The 23,803-nt window shown below is 38.0% G+C and overlaps 1 protein-coding gene across 2 annotated transcripts in view; it reads right to left on the bottom strand.

The window, feature by feature from the left end:
- Nucleotides 1-23,803, bottom strand: part of LOC148357395 (FYVE, RhoGEF and PH domain-containing protein 4-like) — a 46,401-nt gene that overhangs the window by 10,103 nt on the left and 12,495 nt on the right. For both annotated transcript variants that reach the window (XM_088348415.1, XM_088348416.1), the window contains 9 exons: nt 16,890-17,385; nt 6,714-7,056; nt 5,505-5,650; nt 4,346-4,502; nt 2,238-2,376; nt 2,116-2,174; nt 483-626; nt 252-424; nt 121-151 (listed from right to left, as the gene is read on the bottom strand). In XM_088348415.1, coding sequence (XP_088204541.1) covers nt 121-151; nt 252-424; nt 483-626; nt 2,116-2,174; nt 2,238-2,376; nt 4,346-4,502; nt 5,505-5,650; nt 6,714-7,056; nt 16,890-17,385 — 1,688 coding nt within the window. The remainder of the gene's footprint in view (nt 1-120; nt 152-251; nt 425-482; nt 627-2,115; nt 2,175-2,237; nt 2,377-4,345; nt 4,503-5,504; nt 5,651-6,713; nt 7,057-16,889; nt 17,386-23,803) is intronic.

The following is a 23,803-nucleotide window of genomic DNA, read 5'->3' as shown; positions in this document are numbered from 1 at the left end:
TATTTGTTACTTGTTTATCTTTTCCTCTTACTTTTTCTTTTGTTTCATTTTCATTTTCCAGATTAAAAAAAAAAAACGCAAAAACATAGCGGTTGCGGACCAGAAAAAAACATGTCATACCTTTATCCACTCATTTCGGTCTTCTTCAGAACTAGAAAAACAAAAAAAAAACGAAAAACAGAACATTTATTTGCATACAGGCTCATGAAGAAAGTCTTTTAGAGCACCTCGTTATTGCAGATTGAACATACCCAGCCTGTAGCTCCAATGTTTTTTCTTTTCCAGACACCTGAAAAGTGTACTGGTGGTCCTCATTGATGGTCTTGTGCACTTGCATACCATCCACTCCGATGTGGCAGCGCACTGTAAAGCGCTGACCTGCCAGGCTGAACTTTGGCGAGCAGCACAGCAGAAAGTTGTTGAACTGGGAATAAAAATAAACTAAATTCATAATAATTATCAAAAAAGGAAGACGGAAGTACCAGAAAGAGGTGGCGCTCCATGGCAGACATGTTCCTGGCCGAGAGCTTGAGCAGACGCCCTTCCCTCAGGAACTCGTTGGTGGGGTTCATTACTTCTTCCTCACCGACCATCTCGTAGATCTCCAACAACCTCTTGATGCTCTCCTATGTTGTGCATTATTATTATGACCTCATTCTTAAAACCCTTGGCGTCAAAAACAACCTAAACTGGTTCAAAAATGAAACAATCTTGTAAATTAATTTCAATTAATATTTATCCATCCATTCGTCCATTTTCTGCGCCACTTATTCTCACTAGGCTACTGGAGCCATCCCAGCCATCTTCTAGGAGTGGGCAGGGGACAACCTGAACCGGTTTGGGGCCGCAACTAACGATTCTTTGGTCGTTTAATCGTTTTGTTTTTTAAACAGAATTTTAATTTAGTCTTTATTTGAACTTAAAGTTTTGGGCGTATGAAAAAAAAAGCACACAAAACAACAGAACATTCTATAATAAAAAACAAAAAGTCCAATTGTTTGTAAAATAGCTTACCAATAAAGAAAATATATAGAAATGTATAATATGAGCCTTGAACTATGTAAAATCCATTTTTATAAAGTAAAAAAAAAAGAGGCAACATCGGAAGGGAATGCGAGTACTTTGTTGGATGTTTGTGCCTTCTATTTATTAATATAGTTCTTAAACAGGAGTATGCTAAAGCCAAAGAGTTCCTATGCCTGTTCTATTTCTTTCTATGCAGGGAAGGCGTATTCAAAATCAAAACAAGAAAACAAAAATTTACCCCAAAAAGGAAAATTAGAAAACAAATTACATTTCAAACTTATATCATTGCTAGTGACTCGTTGAGCATTTAATATCTAAATAATCTTTTCATCTATTCATCTTTGGTACATTTATCTAAAATTTGTAAAGTTATGATTAATTCTTTAACTTTATGCCATCAATACCATATTTTATCCACTGTCAGGCGCATCCAAAAGCCTCAATCTTTTTCAAAAGATGGACCAATATTGAGTCACAACAGGTCTCGCAACAACGGCAAGCATCCCCCATAGAAGTAGTGCATGGTGGATGCTGGGATACATAAACCAGCATTTCATTTTCTAACCAATGTGTCAATTATCATTTGAATCGGCCGAAAAAGATGAGAATCACAAGTTAGGTTGCTCTACAGCCTAGAGAAAATAATTTTAATAGTCTATTTGTAAACGGGAATTATAGGGCTAGACAGACAAGCAACATCCATAAATGCAGAGATGCTTGTCATAAAGGGCTGTATAAAGTACATCTACATTGTTTTAATAAGCATCACCACCCTTTTCATTTTTGTTATTTTAAAAAAATGGCTAAATTTGCCTTAAAAAAAATTATATATTAAGAAATTGATCTATCGTCATTAATGTCAAGCATTATATTTACATGAATAGATTTCTCAGTTAAAAAAATTGTATTAAAATAATGATCTGAATTTTTTTTTTGGAAAAAAAAAAAAAAAAAAATACAAGAAAATAAAAAATAAAATAAAATCACATTTGGATATTGATATCATGTTAACCAAAATAGTGGATTCTTCATTCGTAACCAAACCGGGGTCATTTAAACCTGATGTAGATAAACATAAATGTGCCTTACAGCTTTATGGATTGCACTGTTGGAGTGGTTGGCAGCCATGGATATTGTCTGTAGGGACACTGAACAGGAGACAAATAGTTTACAGCTGAGGAATTGATATCTCCCAAATGGGTCACACTCACGCTGAGCAAACTCATAGTCGGGGTTCATCAGCGGGACGTTTTTAACGTAATCCCTAAGCAGCATTTCATAGCGAGGGATTCTCTGGACCGGTTCCAACATGTGATGCTGCAGGGTAAGACTGCCGCAAGCTTCATGACTCTGTTGGAGAAATGGACCCCTGAAACCGAAGACAATCTACACGACAGTCTCCACAGATGTCAATATTGTGCTCAAGTTCTTTATTTTTTGCAAAGAAAAAAAGAAAAAGAAAAATTGATTCCCTACAAAACATCTGAACAAAACATCTGAAATACTGGCACCTTTTTTTTATTTCAATATTGCTTATTATGGCTGACATACCTGTCAACCTGTACGGTTTTGCCGTACAAAGTACGTTTTTAATGCATTTTAAGACGTGTATGACGTACAAGAAAATCTGTACGGAAAAACGCCAATTTGTCATTCGCATGCGTCTGCCGCCTGGGGATTTCCCATCATGCATCATTCCCCCCCCCCCCAAAAATAAAAAATATGGTGTACGATTATTTTGTATTTTGTACGGGAAAATACGACAGTTTTTTCGGGCATGGAGCCGTGGAGGTTGATAGGTATGGGCTTACAGCAGGGGTATATGGTCTGTATTTATATAGCGCTTTTCAAGTCAATGAAGATCTCCCAAAGCGCTTTACAATGTGCTTCAAACTTACCCATTCACACACACACTCTCATACCAAATAGCGGCCATGCAGGCATGCAAGGCGCCTACCTGCTTATTGGGGACATTAGGGATTCAGTGTCTTGCCCAAGGACACTCCGATATCTCAAATTGAAGCTTAGAAGCTTAAATGGGTGAGGTTGGGCCGAATGGGGGTTTCCCCAAAAAATCCACTGATAAAAACGCGTGCGCCCCACGGGGCACAAGTTTGAGAGCCCTGCCTTACAGCCAAATAGTGTACCTTTTTTACGATTTTGTGATACTGTAATCCAGTGTGTCTCAATTATTTTCCGTAATTCCCCCGCTTAAAAGAAACTCTCTCGCGCCCACCCAAGCGCTCTGTCTCCTCATCCAGATTCATTATTTCTTCGTGGGATCACTTGAGAGTCTGCTCCAGTTTGTATCTAAACTTCATGTTCATTGCATACAATCTCATCTATATGCTCCGCTGTGGAAGTTATATAGGTGGGGTGCAGCATTTTAAAACTTAAGGCTGCAATCATAACTTTAGGGCAGTAGATGGCAGCAGAGTATTACATTATTCGATGGTGTCAAAGGAATCCACAAGTATTAACTCTTCTTTTTTTCATCCCTTTAGGGGTTTGTTGCTCCCTGAACAGGCCTGATAAGATAAAAGCAAACGGCGCAATGGAAAATAAATTATCAGGACTCTTTAAACTCAGTTTGGCATTGTTACCACATACTTAAGAGAAAATATTCAACGCCAACTTGTTAAGAACACCTTAAACTAAGCACCCCACATTTAAATGTAAACAAATCACAGTCATTGAGTGTGAAACTGCGCTCCCTAGTGTAGTGCATGTGCTTTTCCACTTGATTCTTTGGAACGTTAAAAAAAACAAAAAAACAAAAAACTAAACACTAAAATTCCGAGATCAAACGCGTTCAGGTCCTTCTTGACGGAACCTCTCGCCCCTCCACTGTTTGAGAACAACTGCTGTAATCTCTCACTACTACGCTCTTTGTACTTTCTTGATCAGTGCATAGCGGGATGAACAAAATTCTGCAATCCATCATCCTCAATTGCAATTTGACTCAAGTAGGGACCATCTGAGTGCACTGTTGTCAGGCATTCTAGGGCTTTTCTTAGCTGCTATTTGCACCTCAAACACTGAACTCAAGCAGCAAGGGTCCATTATTCCCAAACCCATCGTCTTTTCACCAGGGACTGGCAAAAGACACATTTGACATGAGGCGTGCTGTTCTGGCTTGCGTAAAATGCAATACATGGTAGTGGCCGTGATCCATTATGCCCAGTTACTATAATCAGCAATATTGAAACAATAAAAGACTTGCAATATTTCATTTGCTTTGAAATGAATCCAGAATGTATGACATTGTCGTTTTCTTTTAATTGAATTACACTAGAATGGGTGAAAATTGTTTTTGTACCTGAATAAGTTGAATGATATTACGGAAAGCGGACGAGCGCTCAGTCCATATTCGTAACAACTCCACGGCTTGGTCAAAATTCCTGACGTAATCAGCGTACATCCTTAGAAAAGGAGCGTGTTGCAATAGGACATTTCCCAAACCGGGGTGCTCGTGCCTGGAAGAGGAATATTGGGATGGGTCTCTGTTTTTAGCTGATTTTATCATGAAAAAAAAAACACTGAAAATTGTGTGAAATTAACTAAAATAAGATCCAGGCATTGTCAGGCTACGGCCGGCTCTTAAATTCAGCCCGCCAAAGATGTTAAAATATATTAAATAAGAACTCATTCATTTTCCCTTTTTCTGCAATGCTCACATTTTTTAATTCAAAAGATGGCACACTCAAACCACATTGAAGTACAATACACCATCCGCTGCATGAATGGTAACCAGAACTATAGTTAGGCTTTGGCGCATAGAACAGTACCATTTAAGTAGTTCTTTAAAAATAAGCGGATGGAAGAAAATAAATTGACAATGCTCGGACAAGATCGGAGCAGTGACCTAACGATCATGATGGTAAGTACAGTTGCGATGCACATAGCTTTAAATATGAGTACTAGTTATTGACAATATGCCTGGTCCCCATTTGTGAAATTTAAAAAGCTCATAAATAAGTGGTGCTTATTTGTTGATGATGGAAGTCACTATGTGTCAAGCATAAGTCTATTAACGACCTTTGTGTGAATATTGTCCCCGGAGTTTCCTAAACGACCCCCCCTAACAAAATATACAGTAGTTTTTGTAAAGCATTTTAGCAGCTCATTCAACTGCACTGCGCTACATTTTTAATAACTTATTCTTTTATTTATGTTAATGTCAATTCATCAAGAAAAACAAAAATCAAATGGTGAACAACAAAAAAAAAACACTTCCCTGCCTATTTGCCTTTTCAGTTTAACACATTTTATGACATTTACTGCTCAAAAAGTGACATAATATTGATTTAGTTCATACCGTTTCAAAACCATTTTCCCTCCTGGCCTGGCCCCTCTGCAAAATGCTCCCCGTGAGTCAAACAGTTTTCCCAGAGTGTGGGTTTTCATTGGATATGACGGTCTTTACACATAATGTAGACGTTCGAGATTTCACTGTGGCCAGTCTTGCAACAACCTACCATTGTCCGATACACACTTCCAAGTCAGGCAGCAGAAACTGACTGTGGAAGGAGTAGATGGACGAAATGTTGGAGAAAATGTTCCGCACTACCTCGGCCGGAAAAGAGCCACGTCTGGCTTCGTCCGTTAACTGCATGCAGAAAACCTGCTCACAGGAAATGGTAAAAAATAAGTATTATATATAAAATCTTATTTTTTATTTTTTTTAACTTACGAAAAAAAAGTGAGCGTGAAATAAAGAGCTTAAGCGAGAGAAAAAAATCGAGACGGAATTAACATGAAAAGGAAAGAGACAACAGAGAAAAGAGGGGAGTGAGAAAGAGACAGAACTAGAACAAGATAGAGTAAATGAAAAAAAGAAAAAGGCAGCAAGAAAGACAGGCAAATGTAAGAAAGAAAAAAAAAAGAAGGATAAAGTTGGAGAGAAAAAAGGATAGAAAAAACAAGCAGGTGAAAAAAAGAGAAATAGAGATAAAAAAGTCAGAGATAAGGGAAAGAGAAGACAGACAGAAAGAACATAAGACAGAAGATGAGAACAAGAGAAAGACAGGAAAAAAGGGGAGATAAGTAGAGAGTGAAAGAAAAGTAGAGTGAAAAAGAGGGAAAGACGAGAGTGAAAGCTAAAAAAGAAGGAGAAAAACAGAGAAAGAATAAATAAAAGAAATAATAAATAATAATAATAAATAAATAATAAAAAAGATAAATACAGGGACATAGATGGAGAAAGAAAAAGACAGTCAGAAAGAGAGAGAAGAGATAGAGAAACAGAAAGAAAGAACAGCAGAGTGAACAAGAGACAGTGAAAGACAGACAGGAGAGAAAGAACGAGAGAAAGTGAGGGAGAGAGAAAAATACAGAAAAAGAGAGAAATAGTAAGAAAGAGTGAAGTAAAGAGAAAAAATTGAGAATGAGAAAGATAAACAAAGAAAGTGAGAGAGTGAAAGACAGAAAAGGGAGAGAAATAAAGAAAAAAAACAGAGATAGAAAGATAAAGTACTACAGCTCCAGTTACTTTGCGAGTGGTGCCTGGATTTTTCAACACCAGGTGGACATAATTCAAACAACAGCTTATTTTTTTCTCCAGTGCTTCTCTGGGTGTTGCCTCGCAGGACAAATTAAAAACCTTGGTGGGGCAAATCTCGCCCACAGGCCGAAGGTTTGACACCTTTGGTGTAATGAGTCAGAGTTCTCAGGTCAAGACCCCTTACCTGGTCCAAGAGGTGGAGTCGCGCCACGTAGGCTCTCTCCGTGTGAAGAAGTTCTCTGGCTATGCTGAAAAGCTTTTGCTCCATATTCTCCACTTTTGGATTCTCAGTTTTCATCGTGAAGTTCTCCTCCTGCTGTTGGTCTACACGAATGCCTTCGGTCCATTTACAGGAGAACTTGGAACCCAAGTGGATCTTGGCAAATTTTTCGACGCTGACCGGATAGCTTTTTCTGTTTGAAAAGTTCTCTCTCTTAGTACTTTGAGGTCCCTGGTCTGATGGTTGTTTGACTGTAATCTTGGGACTTCGGCGTGGAGGTGGAGGTTCTGCTGTATCCGATGGAGTTCTGGGGGGAAAAAAGAAAAACAAAGGTTATTAGGTAATGCCAGGATGGCCAAAAAAACTATTGAATCCCACTCTAAAAATCCTGGGTCATAAAGAACCCTAATTGGGTCATAAATAGACTATACCAAGATTTGGATCAGTTTTATATAACTTTTTTGGCTGTTATGTTTACATAGACCCATTTTTCTGGGTTGTGTTACATCATTAAAAATGTGTTACCATCGCATGAAATTTGTAATAAATGTCCTCAACTGAATGGCTCTCTCCAGCTCCAATTTTCTGCGTCCCAATACTTGTTCAGAATCCCAGATGTTAAACATGAAGTGAAATACGGATTGTTTGATGCCAATAGTTGTTTGAAAAAATATTTTTCACTTATATCAATAGATAGATACTTTATTCATCCCGCAGGGAAATTCACATCAAATCAATTCATAGATCCAACAGAGAGCCATAAGCCACGCCTAAAGAATCACAGCTCCTCTCTGACCTAACATTTAATTGGTCCTTCTTCGAGACTGATTCCAAGATACCCAACGATCCCAGCGTGTGAGTGAAGATCCAGGCAAGTCTGTGGCCACAGCATTAAGACCCTTTTCGGGACTGGTCCCTTCCTTACAAGCTGGGATCCGAAGGTTGACGGAAAGTCCAAAGTCTCAGAGAAACTTGAGTAAAACTCTTATTTAAAAAAAAAAAAAAAAAAAAAAAAAAAAAAAAAAAAAAGGTAGGAGTGTGAAGAATTCAAAACAGAGTTAAGAAAAGAAATCCTGACAATCCTAGGCACTATTAGGTAAAAGAGAAACGTGGCCAGTGAGCCTTAAGACACAGTGAAGTCTTAAGTGGACAAGGGTTCCTCTCCGTTTAAAAAGAACACAAGGGAAGTTCTTTGTTCTTCAAAAAGAGAGAAAGTAAGCGTGAAAGAAAATGCTATTACCACTAAGTAATTGTATTTTATACCAATGCAACAGGAAATAAATAGTGAGACTTTGTGGATGCACGTAGGCAAGAAAACTCCACCTGAAAAGGTAGGAGTTTTACTACAAAAGGTTATTTATCACCATTCTGTTGAAAGAGAAACTCAATGTTAGAATACAGTGGGTATTGAAAACCACTGAGTCTAAATTTAGTTCTAAAAATTTGAAAGGGGCAAAGTAAAGTAAAACAGAAGCTTTTAGAGGATCTTGCGTGCAAAGATTGGAAAGTCATTCAAAAGGAAAATGCCTCAGCGATAGAACCCCTATGTTACTGGATAAAACAATGTGACTTTAATGGGAAGTTGTCTACAGCAGGCATTAGAGCAGGGGTGTCAAACTCATTTTAAGTCGGGGGCCACAATGTAGAACATACATTCTCTCAGGGGCCGGACTAGTAGTTTAGAGAGAAAGAGAGAAGAGCAAAGTGAGAGAGAGAGAGAGAGCAAAAAACGAGAGAGAGAGAGAGAGAGAGAGAGAGAGAGAGAGAGAAAGAGAGGGTGAAAAGCAAAACAGAGAGAGAGGCAGAGAGCGCAAAGCGAGAGCGAGAGAGAGCAAACCAAGAGCGAGAAAGAGAGGGAGAGAAAAGCAAGAGAGAAAAGTGAAGGAGAGAGAGAGAGAGATATATATATATATATATATAGAGAGAGGAGAGCAAGAGAGAGTAAAGTGAGAGAGAGCGAAAATGAGAGCAAGAAAGAGAGGGAAAGAAAAGCAAGAGAGAGAAAAGTGAAGAAGAGAGAGAGAGAGAGAGGAAAACAAGAGAGAGAGAATAAAGCGAGAGAGGGAGATAGGAATGAGAGCGAGAGAAAAAAACAAGAGCGAGAGAAAGAGAAAGCGAAAAGCCAGCGAGAGAGAAAGACCGAGAGAAAGTGCAAAGCGAGAGGGAGAGAGAAGGTGAGAGAGAGTGAAGAGAAAAGAAAGAGAGGAATACAAGTACAGCATTTGTGACAGGGACCTGGCTTTGGCAACATCAAGTGGATATATTTCAACCCCCAGCTCGTTTTTCTCTTGCGCTTCCCTCACCGTTGTCTCGCGGGCCGGATTCAATCCCTTAGCGGGCCTGATCCGGCCCGCGGGCCGCCTGTTTGACACCCCCGCATTAGAGAATTGCAACAAAAAAATAAGAAACCTAAATCAACAAATTTTGTTAAATTAATCAGTAGTTCGTTTGTTTGGGCCCTGTGTATGTCTTATATGTTATGTGTTGTTATGTGTGTGTCTTGTCAAAAAGAAAGAAAAACAACTCCGAAAATTGTGTTTTTAAACGTCAAAAAGTACGCTTTCAAAAGAGCTGCGATTGTATAAAAAGTGATATTTAAGAAGAATTGATAGAACACATGAAAAGGAGTGGAAAAAAAAGTGGATTTTTTGAGGAATTGGTTTTCACCATAAGGGTGTTCAACATGGGCCACAGATGGTTCCAGAGATTTTTTGCGGTCCGTATTTTTTCAGTTGAAAATCGATAAATTAAAGAGTGAGAAATTTAGGAAAAATATGAGTGAGTAATTTTCGATGCGTTAAATCAAGGTAATGCCAGAATAATACCGAAAAAGATAAAATATTCCTGTTTTCAGTTCAAAATTGGTAAATTAAGGACTAGGAAGACTAGGAAAACTCTAATTGAGTGAATTGGAATAGATTAATTTGAGATAAAAGCATTTTTATACAAAAATATTGAAAAATTGTTAATAAATACTTTCCTTTCAATGAAAATAGAAGAAAATGTATTGATTGGAATACAAATGAGTTAGATAACTTGTTGCGGATAAATATACGTCATTTTCACATTAAATAGGTGAAGCTAAAATAGTAGATTTAATCGGTTTGAAAGAAAAAATGAAAAAAGTTCAACTTTAATAGCGTCAACTAGGATAAATAATTCCATTTTTTTTTACATTGAATTGTGTTAAATCTAGATGAATACAATGAAGGGTGAGTTTGATGAGAATTTCAGAAGGCTAGCGGTTAAGAGGAAAAAAATAAAGAGCTAGTGTGAGAGCGCGCATGAGGAAGGAATGTTATTTTGAGAACGGATTGTTGCAGAGCAGGTAGGGAAGTTAAAAAACAAAGATAAGAGTAACTAAAAAACAGATGATGTCCCTTTAGGGACTCACTAATAACTGCAGGAGCACATTTTGTGGATATAGGAAAGGGAGCAGTGAGACAGGTACAAGATCAAATGTCACCAGATGAGTTGCATGTCACCATGTGGTATACCACAGGTCCTGACCCCAAGTACAAAGCAAGCCTAGACAGAGTTACGCCCGCCAAAATAACAGCATCCTATGTGTACTCTGACAGCGCTGCCAACGCCGCAGCAGCAGCCATTTTACCAGACTCGATCTTGCCGTGGTTCAGAATGTACTGCAAACACATTTCATTATGTAAGGGTAAAGACACTGAGTGGAAAGAGCTTGGAAAGCTGGTGGACAGAGGAGAAAATGTACGCGACTGGGTAGAAACAGGCGTTAACACATGGTTCAGCGATTCTACTGGACTATCTAGCAGGTCATTATTCTGGACTATAACAGTAAACTCAGGAGTACATCTGGACAAAAAGAAGGAATGACAAATTTACTTTACTTAAGAACAGGAGGAGCTGTTAAAACAAATTCCTGATAAACTATGGTCCCAGGGACCCACAGCTGTAGGACTGGTAAAAGGAGCACCACCTATAATAATAAGACCCAAAACAGAACATTGGCCCAGAATAAAACAATATCCTTTAAAACCAGATGCAATGGAAGGAATAAAACCAGTAATAGAAGATCTAAAAAGGCGGGAGTACTAGTAGAATGCGCTGAGTCACCCGTAAACACACCGATATTTCCTGTAAAGAAGGCACCCCCATCTTCAAGGATGGAGACTGGATTCAGTATTTCATAGCGGTAAATACAGTGGGAACTCGCTACTTCGCGGTTTCAGAGCTTTGCGGTCTGTAATGGTTAAAAAAAAAAAAAAAAAAAAAAGAATTGACAGGCCGGCTTCCGCTCGGCTTGTCGCGGTGTCGTGCGTATCACGCCCGAAAGTACCCGCGCCGCGGGTTAGGGGCTCGCTCGCGAATAATAAAGATAAGCGGTGCAGATAATGAAATGAGATGAGATTTTTTTTTTTTTTTTTTTTGAAGGGGCGTCGCTACTTCGCAGATTTTCACTTTTTGCGGGTGGTTTTGGTCCCCATTAACTGGGTCTAAAAAATAATGATTAAAAAAAAATTAAAAAATAAAAACATTTTTTTTTTTGGAAGGTGCACCGCTACTTAGCGGATTTTCACTTATCGCGGGTGGTTTTGGTCCCCATTAACTGCGATAACTGAGGTCTTACTGTAATGCAGTGATCCAAAGGTCCCGGTGTGTGGCGGATCCACACACGCTATTGAACTCACTGAACCCAAAAGCCAAGAATTTCACAGTGGTAGATATAAGCAACACATTCTTCTCAGTACCAGTGCATAAAGACAGTCAATTCTGGTTTGTATTTACGTTTAAAGGGAAAAGATATACCTACACCAGATCACCTCAAGGGTATTGTGAAAGTCCAACAATTTACTCTCAAGTAATTGCATCAAGTCTGTCTACCTGTAATTGTCCAATTGTGTAATTGTAATCCTGTGCAGTCCTTTGAGATACTTTTGTGATTAAGGGCTATATAAATAAATGTGACTTGACTACCTTCGAGCCACCAAATAAGAGCCAAATACTAACTTATGTAGATGACATTAGTAGCATCAGAAAAAGAATATTGCACACAAAAGAGCAGGTGATCTTAATCATTTCAAATAATCAAAATTTTAAACGTTTTTAAAGATAACAATTTATCAACTCAGAAAAAGAAATGGTAAGATTGGAAATTAAATTTTTTTGTTTTAATTACAAAATGAAATGTGCCTTCTTTTTAAAAAAAGGGGGGAAAAAAGGGCACACAAGTATTAATCTTCAAGCCAAGTCATGTTTATCTGTATAGCTCACAAAATGATCTCGAGGGGCTGCACAAGAGCAAAGACTCTTGAAAACCAAAGATTATGATAATAATACAATATAGTGTGAGTTGATAAGACAATTTATTAGTGACAAGTATGTGTTGTTTTATATTGAATAAATGTGAAAAGATAGTTGATTATGATTATAGAGAAAGGAAATGACAATAAAAAAAGTTTTGACGTGGAGTTACATTTGGCATTTTTGATGTTTGGCCAGTGTGATGTTTGGAATTTTGATGAGTGTAGCACCGAGGACAAGATCCCCTAGAAGGAAAACTGATAAAAAGTCCTTTAAGAGAAGGTGAAATAAGCCACACTTAATTTTTTTTTTTTAAGTATGAACGTGTTACAATTAACAAATGATTAATAAATACGTAACAAATCCGGACTTATAGTTTGGTTGAAATTAAAAAAAAGCAATTTCAGACGATAACAGGAAACAGATTGATTGATCCTGGGTAGGTTCATAGGAATTTAAAAATAGCAGATTAATTATCTTGAGAATTTAAAAATATAACTGCATGGATAAAAAAATAATATCTACATGGTCATTTAACTAAAAGAAAAAAGGAAACAAAGCGTGAACAAAAAAAAGGCTAAAATAACAGAGAAAGTAATGTTTCATAGGAAAACCGAGGACAGGCTATGCAACAACTCACACCATTGCACAACACTGGAAAAATAGGAGGTATGATAACATCAACAGGAAAACCAGTCATCACATGCAAAACTGCTAACAGAACTATTACAAGCAGTGCAGCTGCCAAAACAGTTAGCTATATGCAAAATAACAGAAATAACAGAACTAAGTCTAACAGAAAATGCCTTAAAAGACAGAATACTACAAGAAATGCAACAACAATCACCTAAACCAGAGCAAGAACGGTTCAGAATCAATAAATGACCAGAAGATAAACCAATCCTACCAAAAAATATATACAAATGGGCAGCAGTATTGAGCCATGGGAAGACACATGTCTCAACAGGAGCAATGGTGTGATTGATAATCTATGGTTTTAACTCCTTTTCAAAAACGTTTTGTAGAACATGTTTGATATGTGCAAAGCACAATGCTCAGGGTAATCTAAGACCAAAGAGAGGACAGTTTCCAAAACCAGGTTATCCATTCCAACACATATGGACTTTGTAGAACTTAACAATAGTGAAGGGAAAAAATTCTGTTTAGTGATAATAGATTCATTCTCAAAATTGATAGAGCTTTTTCCTACAAAACACCCAGATGCGCTAGCAGTAGCTAAAGCATTATGCCAAGACATAATTCCACATTATGGGATTCCAGAAAAGATCTATAGTGATAATGGTTCACATTTTGTAAATCAAATAACTAAAATAGGCCAAGCATTTCATATAGACCTAAATCATCACTGTGCCTATCACCCAAAAAGTGCAGGGTTGGTGGGAAGGATGAACGGATCTATAAAAAACAGACCTAGGAAGTGTATGGGAAAAAAAAGACCATGGACTAAATGTCTAGAATTAGTAAAACTGTATATCAACATCACCAGTACAAATGGGCTAACACCATATGAAGTAATATTTGGTAGAGTTTTGAAAAAATGTGGGAAACTGATGACGAAAGTACTCTGGCTGATTACATGAGAAAAATGTTGCAGCACCAGAAGCAACTGGCGGATCGCAATGATAACGATGATACACTTTATATGTCTCCATAGGAAAGCCAGTTAGTTGAACCAGGAGATTGGGTCCTGATAAAAAGCATAAAGAAACACATGAGTTCATTTGACACATTGTAAGAAAGTGATTAATCATGACTAAAATAACTATTTCTATCTTAGCATACACCGTAACTGTCCTTATTTGCATCATTGTAATAGCATTGTGCTATCTACTGTAAAGCTGTAGTTCCTCAACAAAACTTTCAGAGGAAGTCTGGCTACAAAGGGGACTGCAATTATAGTTTGCAGTCGTCTCAAACCAGTGAAGATTGTCCACCACTCTGGAAGTATTAGGAGGAATTGCAGATCTGCAGGTAGAATGCTCACTCCAACGCATAGGAAAATGGTAGCAGTAGGCGAATTGGTAGTAGCAATAATAGCAACATTTTTATTGTTATTTGAAGAAAGCCTTAATATGCAAAACAGAAGAAGAAGAAGAAAAAACTCTCAAGAAGACACCAGAGACAGCGTTGGCCCTATCCCAGGTTTCTCAGAGACCCCCACGGGCGCCTTACTACAGGTTGTACCCTCGGCTATAGATGCAAAATGTGTAAAATGTCTCTTGGATGTGATGAACAATACCCCACCAACAACTAACTGTTCTTTTTGATATCCTATCACATCCTCAGAAAAACATAAACCTATGTTCTCTAACAAAGTAGCTGCAGGAAACTTTTCTTGCATAAATAGAATTGGTATAGGCAAACAAATGGGTAAATTAAATTATACACAATGTCACTCATTGCAAGCTGTAGTTATCAACTTCAAACCTCTGTCTCAAAGTGACATCTGGTGGTGGTGTGGAGATAAGCTATTTGATAGACTACCGTACAACACCACAGGATTCTGTGCATCAGTATCACTGATTCTATCGGTATCTATTACTCCATTTTCTGTAACTGAACTATTAGCTTCAGAAAATAGTGTAATTCCACACACCTGGAAAGACAAGAGAAAGAAAAGATCATCATTGGGCTGGAGTGAAAATGACCCTACCTACATTGATAGCATCAGAGTACCCAGAGGAGTACCTGAAGAGTATAAGTTAGCAGACCAAATCGAAGGATTTGAATCACTTCTCTGTTGGTGGTGCGCTACTAATAAAAATGTTGATAGAATCAACTACATCCACTACAACGTGCAAAGACTGGGCAACAGCACGGAACAGGGCTTTTCTGCCATCCATGAACCGCTGCCTGCTACCTGTCTTATGGCTTTCAGAACAGGATTGCTTTTCAAGTCAAGTCAAGTCAAGTCAAAAGACCATTCAGGAGTTGACACATTAATGTGGGATCGTTTTGAACAGATGTTTGGCCGTTACAAACAGTTTGTAATGTCAGTCCTAATCTCCGTTACTGTTTTCACAGCAATTCTCACCTTGTGGGGATGCTGTTGTATTCTTTGTATCAGAGTATTATGCACCAAACTGATTACCTCTGCTATGGTAAGGCGCCCGCTTTGAGACTGGGAGGTCGGTGGTTCGCGCCCCGGCCGAGTCATTCCTAAGACTTAAAAAGTGGTCGGCGGCGCCCTCTGTTGGCTGCGGCTGCATCGGCTCGCTACAACGGGTCAGGTGCAATCGACATTTCGTTCTGTGTACATTGTTACACAGAATGACAATACAAGGAAATTATTATTATTATTATTATTATACAGCCTGTTAAAACTGAGGTATCAGAAATTTATGCGCTTCTCACCCCAAATGGTGAAGCTCAGAAAGACAGTGATGACGATGATGCTTCCTTACATTTTCCAGATTTTTTTTCTGATCTTTTTGACTACGGTTAATCAGACGACAACAACACCAAAGTTTAACCTCTGAGTGAAACATGAATGCTATAACATGATTCTGTAACTGAAAATCGAGAGAAGTAGTTATTGGATGACAATGAGAAATAGAGCAAAGTGAATAAACAGGAGGGAAATGATGATTTAAACTGTAAATATGTTATTCTACTGTTGCTTATCTTCTTTGCATACTGTGTGCCATTCTTGCTTGTGTTTGCAGAAGGAGGAAACAGGATGTTCACTAAACAGCCGACATCTAGCTGCGGCCAGATAAGGGAGCTTGTTGGAATTAAATACATATATTTGTCCTACAGTTGACATTAATATGTTATAAGTGTTCTCAGCCCTTTTTGTATAGTTTTCAGTCGTAAGCTGTTCTTCAAGGCCATGAATTGTTTTTTGTTTCTGTCTGTTTCACATCCCAGTGGGTGCACCCTGACCTGTGCATGCCATAACTCAAGTTGTTTTTCACCAAGAACCTTAATATTAGAAGGGAGGGTTCGGGGACTTGTTCAGAGCGAGGAGGATATTTGTAAGAGCCTGGTCTCCGCCACTCTCATGATAATGATTAATAAAATAACCAATTCTCAATGACCGATTCTCTATGTCTTCTTTTATTTCAGAGCGTTTTATTAAAAATGTTGGGGACTTAAACCTAACAGAGTGTGACACTCAGCTCCTCTCTGACCACAGGCACCCCTAGTTCCCTTTACTATAGAATATGCTTACAATAACATGTTGTTGTGTAAACAGGTCTCAACTGTTTTTATGTCACTCCACCTCCCTTTAGCAGAAGAGACCTTATGTAAACTAGGGCGTTCCGAACCGAATAAAAAGGCAAGGACGAAGGAGACTTTTTCAGAGTGACTTCGGTAGACTGTGGGGGCAGTCTCTGGTCATTTCTCCTTGAAAGTAAAGTTATACTCACGTCTCTATGTCTTCTTTAAGTGAAGGTTTTATTATAAGTGTTGGGGTTAATCTAACATAAAGCCATATTACAAAAATAATTAGAAACAACACTTTAATAGAACATAAACATAACAAATTTGTGTTTTATCACAAATATAAATGGTTTCATTCCCAAATGGTTACCAAAGGTAGTATTTCATTCCCATTCTTCATTTTTATGTCTTTAAGGAGCATTTCATATTTCTCACCCTTTTTTTTTTGGTGTGGTAACAGGCCCAAAAATATGTTAATAACGAAACAATATTTTGGGATTTTAAGTAAGAACAATCAACAACAATTTTTTGGTGCAAGAATGCATTTTACAACCAATCAATACCATTTTGTGGTAATTTTTCTGCTTTATACGACACAAAGTGGTGGATCAGTCTATGTCTGACCCCAATTGTAATGTGACATATTTCCAGATGAGAAATAAAAGCAAAACCAACCTTTCATCCAAGTACACAATGAGGTTGGGAACACTCAAAGACTTTCCTGGATGTGACTCCTGCCCCTCAGTCTTCCCAATGGGGATTCTGTTCACTACCAACCAGGATTTGGAGTTGCTGACAGGGGTGTAGCTGCCCATCTTCCCCTGGATGGGGCTAGGCGTTTTTAGCAGTCCCAAGAGAGGACTTCGGTTACGGAGGGTTAACTTGGCTGGGCTGTGGCCGCCCTCCTTTAAAGGATTACAGTCGTGGATGGCTCGCTTGCCAGGACTCAGGCATGTCAATGATGGGCTGCTGGCGAGATTGGGGATGTTCTGGGAAGGGAACAACCTGGTGAGGCTTGCACGTTCTTCACCAAGAAAACTCGTCCGAGCATGGTTGTGAGTCTGCAAACTTTGGTAGCTTGCTGCTTGGGCTGGAGTCCTGCCTTCATTCCTGGCGGAAGACGGTAGTCTGATCCTCATTGGCGTCTGTAGGTGCTCTGGTTTAGGAGGCACTGCCAAAATACAACTTCTTTCAGGGTTTGTACATATTTTTCATGGCCATATTAAAGCACTTTTAAAGGAATTTTAAAGCCAATTTTCCAATACCATTAGAAAAAAAAAAACTATTTTGCAGATACACATACACACACACAAACACATATATATACACACACATATATACATATACATATACATATATACGTATACACATATATATACACACTTATATATACACACACATATATATATACACACATATACATATATATACACATATATATATATACACACACACACACATATATATACACATATATATATATATACACACACACACATATACACATATATATATATACACACACACACATATATAAATATATATCTATATATACATATCTATATATATACACATATCTATATATACATATCTATATATACAGGACTGTCTCAGAAAATTAGAATATTGTGATAAAGTTCTTTATTTTCTGTAATGCAATTAAAAAAACAAAAATGTCATACATTCTGGATTCATTACACATCAACTGAACTATTTCAAGCCTTTTATTATTTGAATATTGCTGATTTTGGCTTACAGCTGAAAAAAACTCATAAATCCTATCTCAAAATATTAGAATACTTCCTCAGACCAAGTAAAAAAATAATTTTATAACAGCAAAACTAAAACATTTGAAAATGTCCATTGATGCACTCAGTACTTGGTTGGGAATCCTTTTGCACGGATTACTGCATCAATCCGGCGTGGCATGGAGGCAATCAGCCTGTGGCATTGCTGAGGTGTTATTGATGCCCAGGATGCTTCGATAGCGGCCTTCAGCTCATTTGCATTTGTAGGTCTGGTGTCTTTCATCTTCTTCTTAACTATACCCTACAAATTCTCGATGGGGTTCAGGTCAGGGGAATTAGCAGGCCAATCAAGGACAGTGATGCCATGGTCAGTGCACCAGTTACTGGTGGTTTTGGCACTGTGGGCAGGTGCCAGATCATGCTGGAAAATGAAATCCTCATCTCCATAGAGCTTTTCAGCAGATGGAAGCATGTAGTGCTCTAAAATCTCTTGGTACACAGTTGCATTTACTCTGGACTTGATGAAACACAGTGGACCAACACCAGCAGCTGACATGGCTCCCCAAACCATTGCTGACTGTGGGAACTTCACACTGGATTTCAAGCAACTTGGATTTTGCTCCTCTCCAGCCTTTCTCCAGACCCTGGCGCCTTGACTTCCAAATGAAATGCAAAACTTGCTTTCGTCTGAAAAGAGGACTTTGGACCACTCTGCAACTGTCCAGTGCTTCTTCTCCATAGCCCAAGTCAGACGCTTTTTTCCGTTGTCTTGAGTTCAGAAGTGGCTTGACCATGGGAATACGGCTATTGTAGCCCATTTCCCGGACACGTCTGTTAACTGTGGCTTTTGATACCTGGACTCCAGCTTCAGCCCACTGTCTTTGAAGCTCCCCCAAATTCTGGAAGCGGCTCTTCTTCACAATTTTGTTAAGGCTGCGGTCATCTCTCTTGGTTGTGCAGCGTTTCCGGCCACATTTTTCCCTTCCAACAGACTTTTTGTGGATATGCTTTAAAACTGCACTCTGTGAACAGCCTGCTCTTTGAGAAATTTCTTTTTGTGTCTTACCCTCCTGATGGAGGGTATCAATGATGGTCCTCTGGACAGCAGTCAGATCATCAGTCTTCCCCATACTTGTGATTTAGTTTACTGAACCAAGCTGAGTGTTTTTAAGGCTCAGGAAACCCTCGCAAGGTGTTTCGAGTTAATTAGATGATTCAGGTGAATAGTTGAATAGCCTACTTGTATACTTTTTCATGATATTCTAATATTTTGAGATTGGATTTTTGAGTTTTTTTCAGCTGTAAGCCAAAATCAGCAATATTTAAATAATACAAGGCTTGAAATAGTTCAGTTGATGTGTAATGAATCCAGAATGTATGACATTTTTGTTTTTTTAATTGCATTACAGAAAATAAAGAACTTTATCACAATATTCTAATTTTCTGAGACAGTCCAGTATATATATACAGGGAGTGCAGAATTATTAGGCAAATGAGTATTTTGACCAAATGAGTATTTTGACCACATCATCCTCTTTATGCATATTGTCTTACTCCAAGCTGTACAGTATATATATATATATATATATATATATATATATATATATATATATTTTGTGTATTTCTCTGAACATTCCCCTAATATTCACTGTCTATATATCTTTTGCTGTTTTAGTCTCATGACTACCCAATGATGTGTCAGTCTAAAGTCCACCCAACGATGTATCAGTCTAAAGCCCACCATACTTGTACTAAATAAAACCGGCTGCGGAGAGGAGGAGGAGGAGGACGATTGTGGAGCCGAGAACACATCCGCTGTGCTTTACCCCGATTCTCCCCCGCTGCAGCGGAACGAAAATGTACATTGTCTCTGCCTGAATTTCCTTTTATATCTGATGACCGGCCACACGGGGTTTACCCACAATTTGGACCCCACATTAACTGGTGCCGAAACCCGGGACCCACATCTGGACTAGCTGATATTACCCCACCGAAAGGGGGTGCCAAAGAAGCAAAATCAGTGTTCCAACGCTTCCTGTAGGTTAAATTTCCTTCAACAGAATTCAGTCAGGAAGGTTGTAAACCTACAATACAATAAACATAATTTACTTTACTTTCATTTCAAGTCCCGAATAAAAAATAAAGCAATTAAATCATGTATACTTTAAAGCAATATTCACTAACCTAAATCTCTGGAAAAGTTTGAACAGAACAACTACAATACCCATAAATCACAGCACTGCTGAAGTGCGGTCTTGTGTCAAAGGTGTCACACCAAGAAGAAAAAAAAAACTCGTTTTGGCTGTACAACGCTAAAGAATCCTTTGTTTAAAAGCTCACCATATAATCTGTGTTCATATTCAGATACCTTATGATGAAATCCACAGAAAAAAACTGTAAATACGCCAAAGCACTTGAAGAGAATTCAAAGTTATTTGATTGGATGAGTGGGAGGGATGGGTGGAGCTATGCAAAAAGTGCAAGCACTCCCTCCCGGTTCCAGACTAGCTGCCGTCGCTGGACTGAAGGACACCAAAAACTTGCCGACAACGCTGCCTTTAGAGGCGGGTCTCCTCCAGCCCCCGGCGGTTCGCCCAGACACTGGGTCCCACGAACGCATAGGAAAATGGTAGCAGTAGGCATCAGAGAATCAGGTAGTGCAATCTACTACACGTTTATTAAAAATTAACGGTTAAAAGCATAGTATCAGGTTAGATTACAAAAATAAAGGAAGTGGGTGTTGGCAGAGCGCGCAGGAAACCCTTGTTTGAATAAGCCCAGCTGGCAAAATATATTATCCAGATAACCCAAGAAACCATAAAAAAAGGAATTAGAGTTGGTTTATATTTAAGTGTAAAATAACAACTAACATTAGTTGGTGGTAATAGCACTTAACGGGATCGGGTTTTCTGGGTCGTGGAAATTAAACGTTGGGGTCTACGTAACAGTGACTCAAAGAAAAAAGACCAACTCCACCTACGAATTTTTAAAGGAGCATAAAAGAATGACTTAGTGTTGAAAAGGAAACGTGTTTAATCCAATTTGTGAATTGCCTGGCCAGAGCAAAGCATATTGCGAGTAATTATAAGTAAGAGCTTTGTTACACATAGACGTAAATAAATAAAAAGTGCACTGTGTGTGTGTATATGTGATTAGATCAGCGCTGTGTTTGACGAGGTCGGACGTTGACCTATACATTCGTTTGCCGAATTAGAGATGGGGCAAAACTCAGAGAAAAAACTTTGTTGAAACATAGGCGTATGTGAAGTATGTTATGGATTGGGTGAAAAAAAATTGAATTTTCTCCCGAGTTGACTGATGTCCCTAACAAAGAGGAAGTGAAAAGAAAGTTGTTGAGGAAAAGATAACAAAATATATTAAATAAACTACATGGACTTCATTAAGCTAAGCAAGAGTGGTCAGTATCAGTATTGTTTAGTATTAGTTGATTCTCTTACTAAATGGGTTGAAGTTGTTCCAGCCAAACATGCAAATGCACGTTCATGTTCAGTTAAAATGCCGTGGAGAAATATTCTAAAAAAGGGGCGGCGGCGTCCTCAATTAATTAAATTAAATGTTATGGTACGTGGATTGCGGCGTTTCCCCTGAGGAAAATTGTGTAGAAAAACCAACCAAAACTCAGTAAGTGTAAATGCATGGCTTCAATGTGCACTGAAATTAAATTAAACTGATTTTTGTGGGCCCTCTGTCTATCTGTCTGTCTGTCATCTGTGTTGTCATCCTTTCCTATCACGCTTAAATTCCAATGTTGTTATGTTGTCTTTTGTGTTTTGAAAATACAAAGGAAAATCGTCAAACGGGAGAGCGCTCCTGAACTTAGAAAAAAAAAAAAAAGGAACGTCGCATTTGAAGTGTTCTTTAATCGAGAAAAACGTTTTTTTAAGAGTAAAACCGTTAAAAATATATTATTTTGAGTGGAAAAGAGAGCACATCTCGTAAGGAATCGAAAACTTTCGTTTTTTGGAAAATCGGCGTTTCACGCGAAGGGTGTGCAAAATAACGGGCCTATCGGGTTCCCCCAAAAATATTTTTTTCGGTCCCCAAATTTTTTTTAGTTTTTTCAATTGGAAAACGATAAATTCAGGAGTGGAAAGTTTAGAAAACTTATGTTTGAGTTATTTTAGATGCGTTAAATGAAGTTAATGCCAGAAAAACACTTGGAAAAGATACAATAACAAATATAAAGATAGAATATTCCGGTTTTCAGTTCAAAATTGGAAAATTAAGGACTGTAAAGACGAGGAAAAATCAAATTGAGTGAATTGGAAGAGATTAATTTGAGAGAAAAGCATTTTTGTACAAAATTATGAAAAAGAGCAAATAATTTCTTTTGAGTGGAATACAAATGAATAGAATGACTCGTAGATCAATACACGTCATTTTCACATTAAATAGGTGAAGCTAAAATAGTACATTTAATTGGTTTGAGAAAAAAAAAAAAAAAAGCTAAAATTAAGTGAGATGGTTCAACGTCAATTTCCCATTAAACTGGTAAGCTAAAAAGCTAGTGTTAGAGAATGTAAGAGGGAAAAGTTACTTAAATAAAATAATTTGCTGAAAATTGGGTATGGAAAACTTGCGAAAAAGTGAAAAACAACACATTATGTGATGTTTTTGGAGTTACTCATGGTCTTGAAAAGCACTATATAAATGCAAACCATTTATAATAGATTAAAATATACTTTTACTGACATAGTTACAAAATGGGTTAACGTATTGTGACTGATAATGAAATTTGGCATGGCACTCCATCTTCAAAGTGAGGTAAAGGAACAGAAAGATAAAGTTATAATTAATACAATATTTACACAAAAATATTTGCATGTAAGATGTTACATACAGTTGTGGTTTGTGTTATATGCATTTGGTGAAAAATAGTCATCGTAGTGAGAAAAAAGTTGTCAGCATTGTGCAAAACATGTGACAGTATTTTTATAGATAAGCTATAAAAATAAAGGAGAAGCTTAGAAAGGAAGTATTGCGTATGAAGATCATTGAGACGGAGGAAACAGGAATTAGGGTCAGACAGAGAGTACCAGGAAATGAGCAGGGAGCAGCTTCACACGCGACTGAAGACGAAGACGTATGAGGCCCCACCAGAAGAGGCGGGCCAACAGAGCACAGGCCCACCCACTGAAGGAGTCACCACTAGAGGGAAAAGTAAAGCGCCCCCTGGCGACAAACCAAAGAAAAACAAACAATGCCCTCAGTCTGATGTAGTTGCATATCAAGGAGCTTTATATCCTATATTGCCTGAGCTAGAACCTATACCAACGTATCCCATGGTAGCCGTAGCTAACCCAGCATTTGGAACCATTGATGATACCACAGGCTTGTCTTTTTCCATTTTTCTACTTTTTGTACTTCCTTCTTTCCTTCACATTTTAGTACAACATAATTTGTGATATCAATCATCAAAGCAAATGAGCCGTTTAAAAGCAAGCTCTCTTTGATGAATTGAACAGAAAAAAAAAGAAAAAAAAGCCGCTTATCTGATAAAAAAAGATTGAATTAACCTTTGCTCGACAACAATGACGTAATCTTGAAGAGACGAGATCTCGTTAGCTAAGATCAATGTGAGGAAAAATAGAACTCATACCGCAAAGCCAAAATAACGAAAAGCTTGTAATGCAGTAAATCTTTGTAAAAGAGTAACTAGATGATAATGACAACTTAAAGGAAAAAAAAGTTGCGTGAAATGAAAACACTGAGTGTATAATACGAGATAATTATACAGAATAGTTTAAAAAGAATATTTGAGTAACCAAACTAATCATTTCTCGTTGAATATGCGAATAGCAAAGGGTAATAACTTTAAGA

The sequence above is a fragment of the Urocampus carinirostris genome, chromosome 11 (genome assembly GCF_059441175.1).
Source record: "Urocampus carinirostris isolate Australia breed hairy pipefish chromosome 11, RoL_Ucar_1.0, whole genome shotgun sequence".
NCBI classification, from domain to species: Eukaryota; Metazoa; Chordata; class Actinopteri; order Syngnathiformes; family Syngnathidae; genus Urocampus; species Urocampus carinirostris.
Note: the sequence above shows the minus strand (reverse complement) of the source record. Positions and strands in the feature narration are given on the sequence as shown.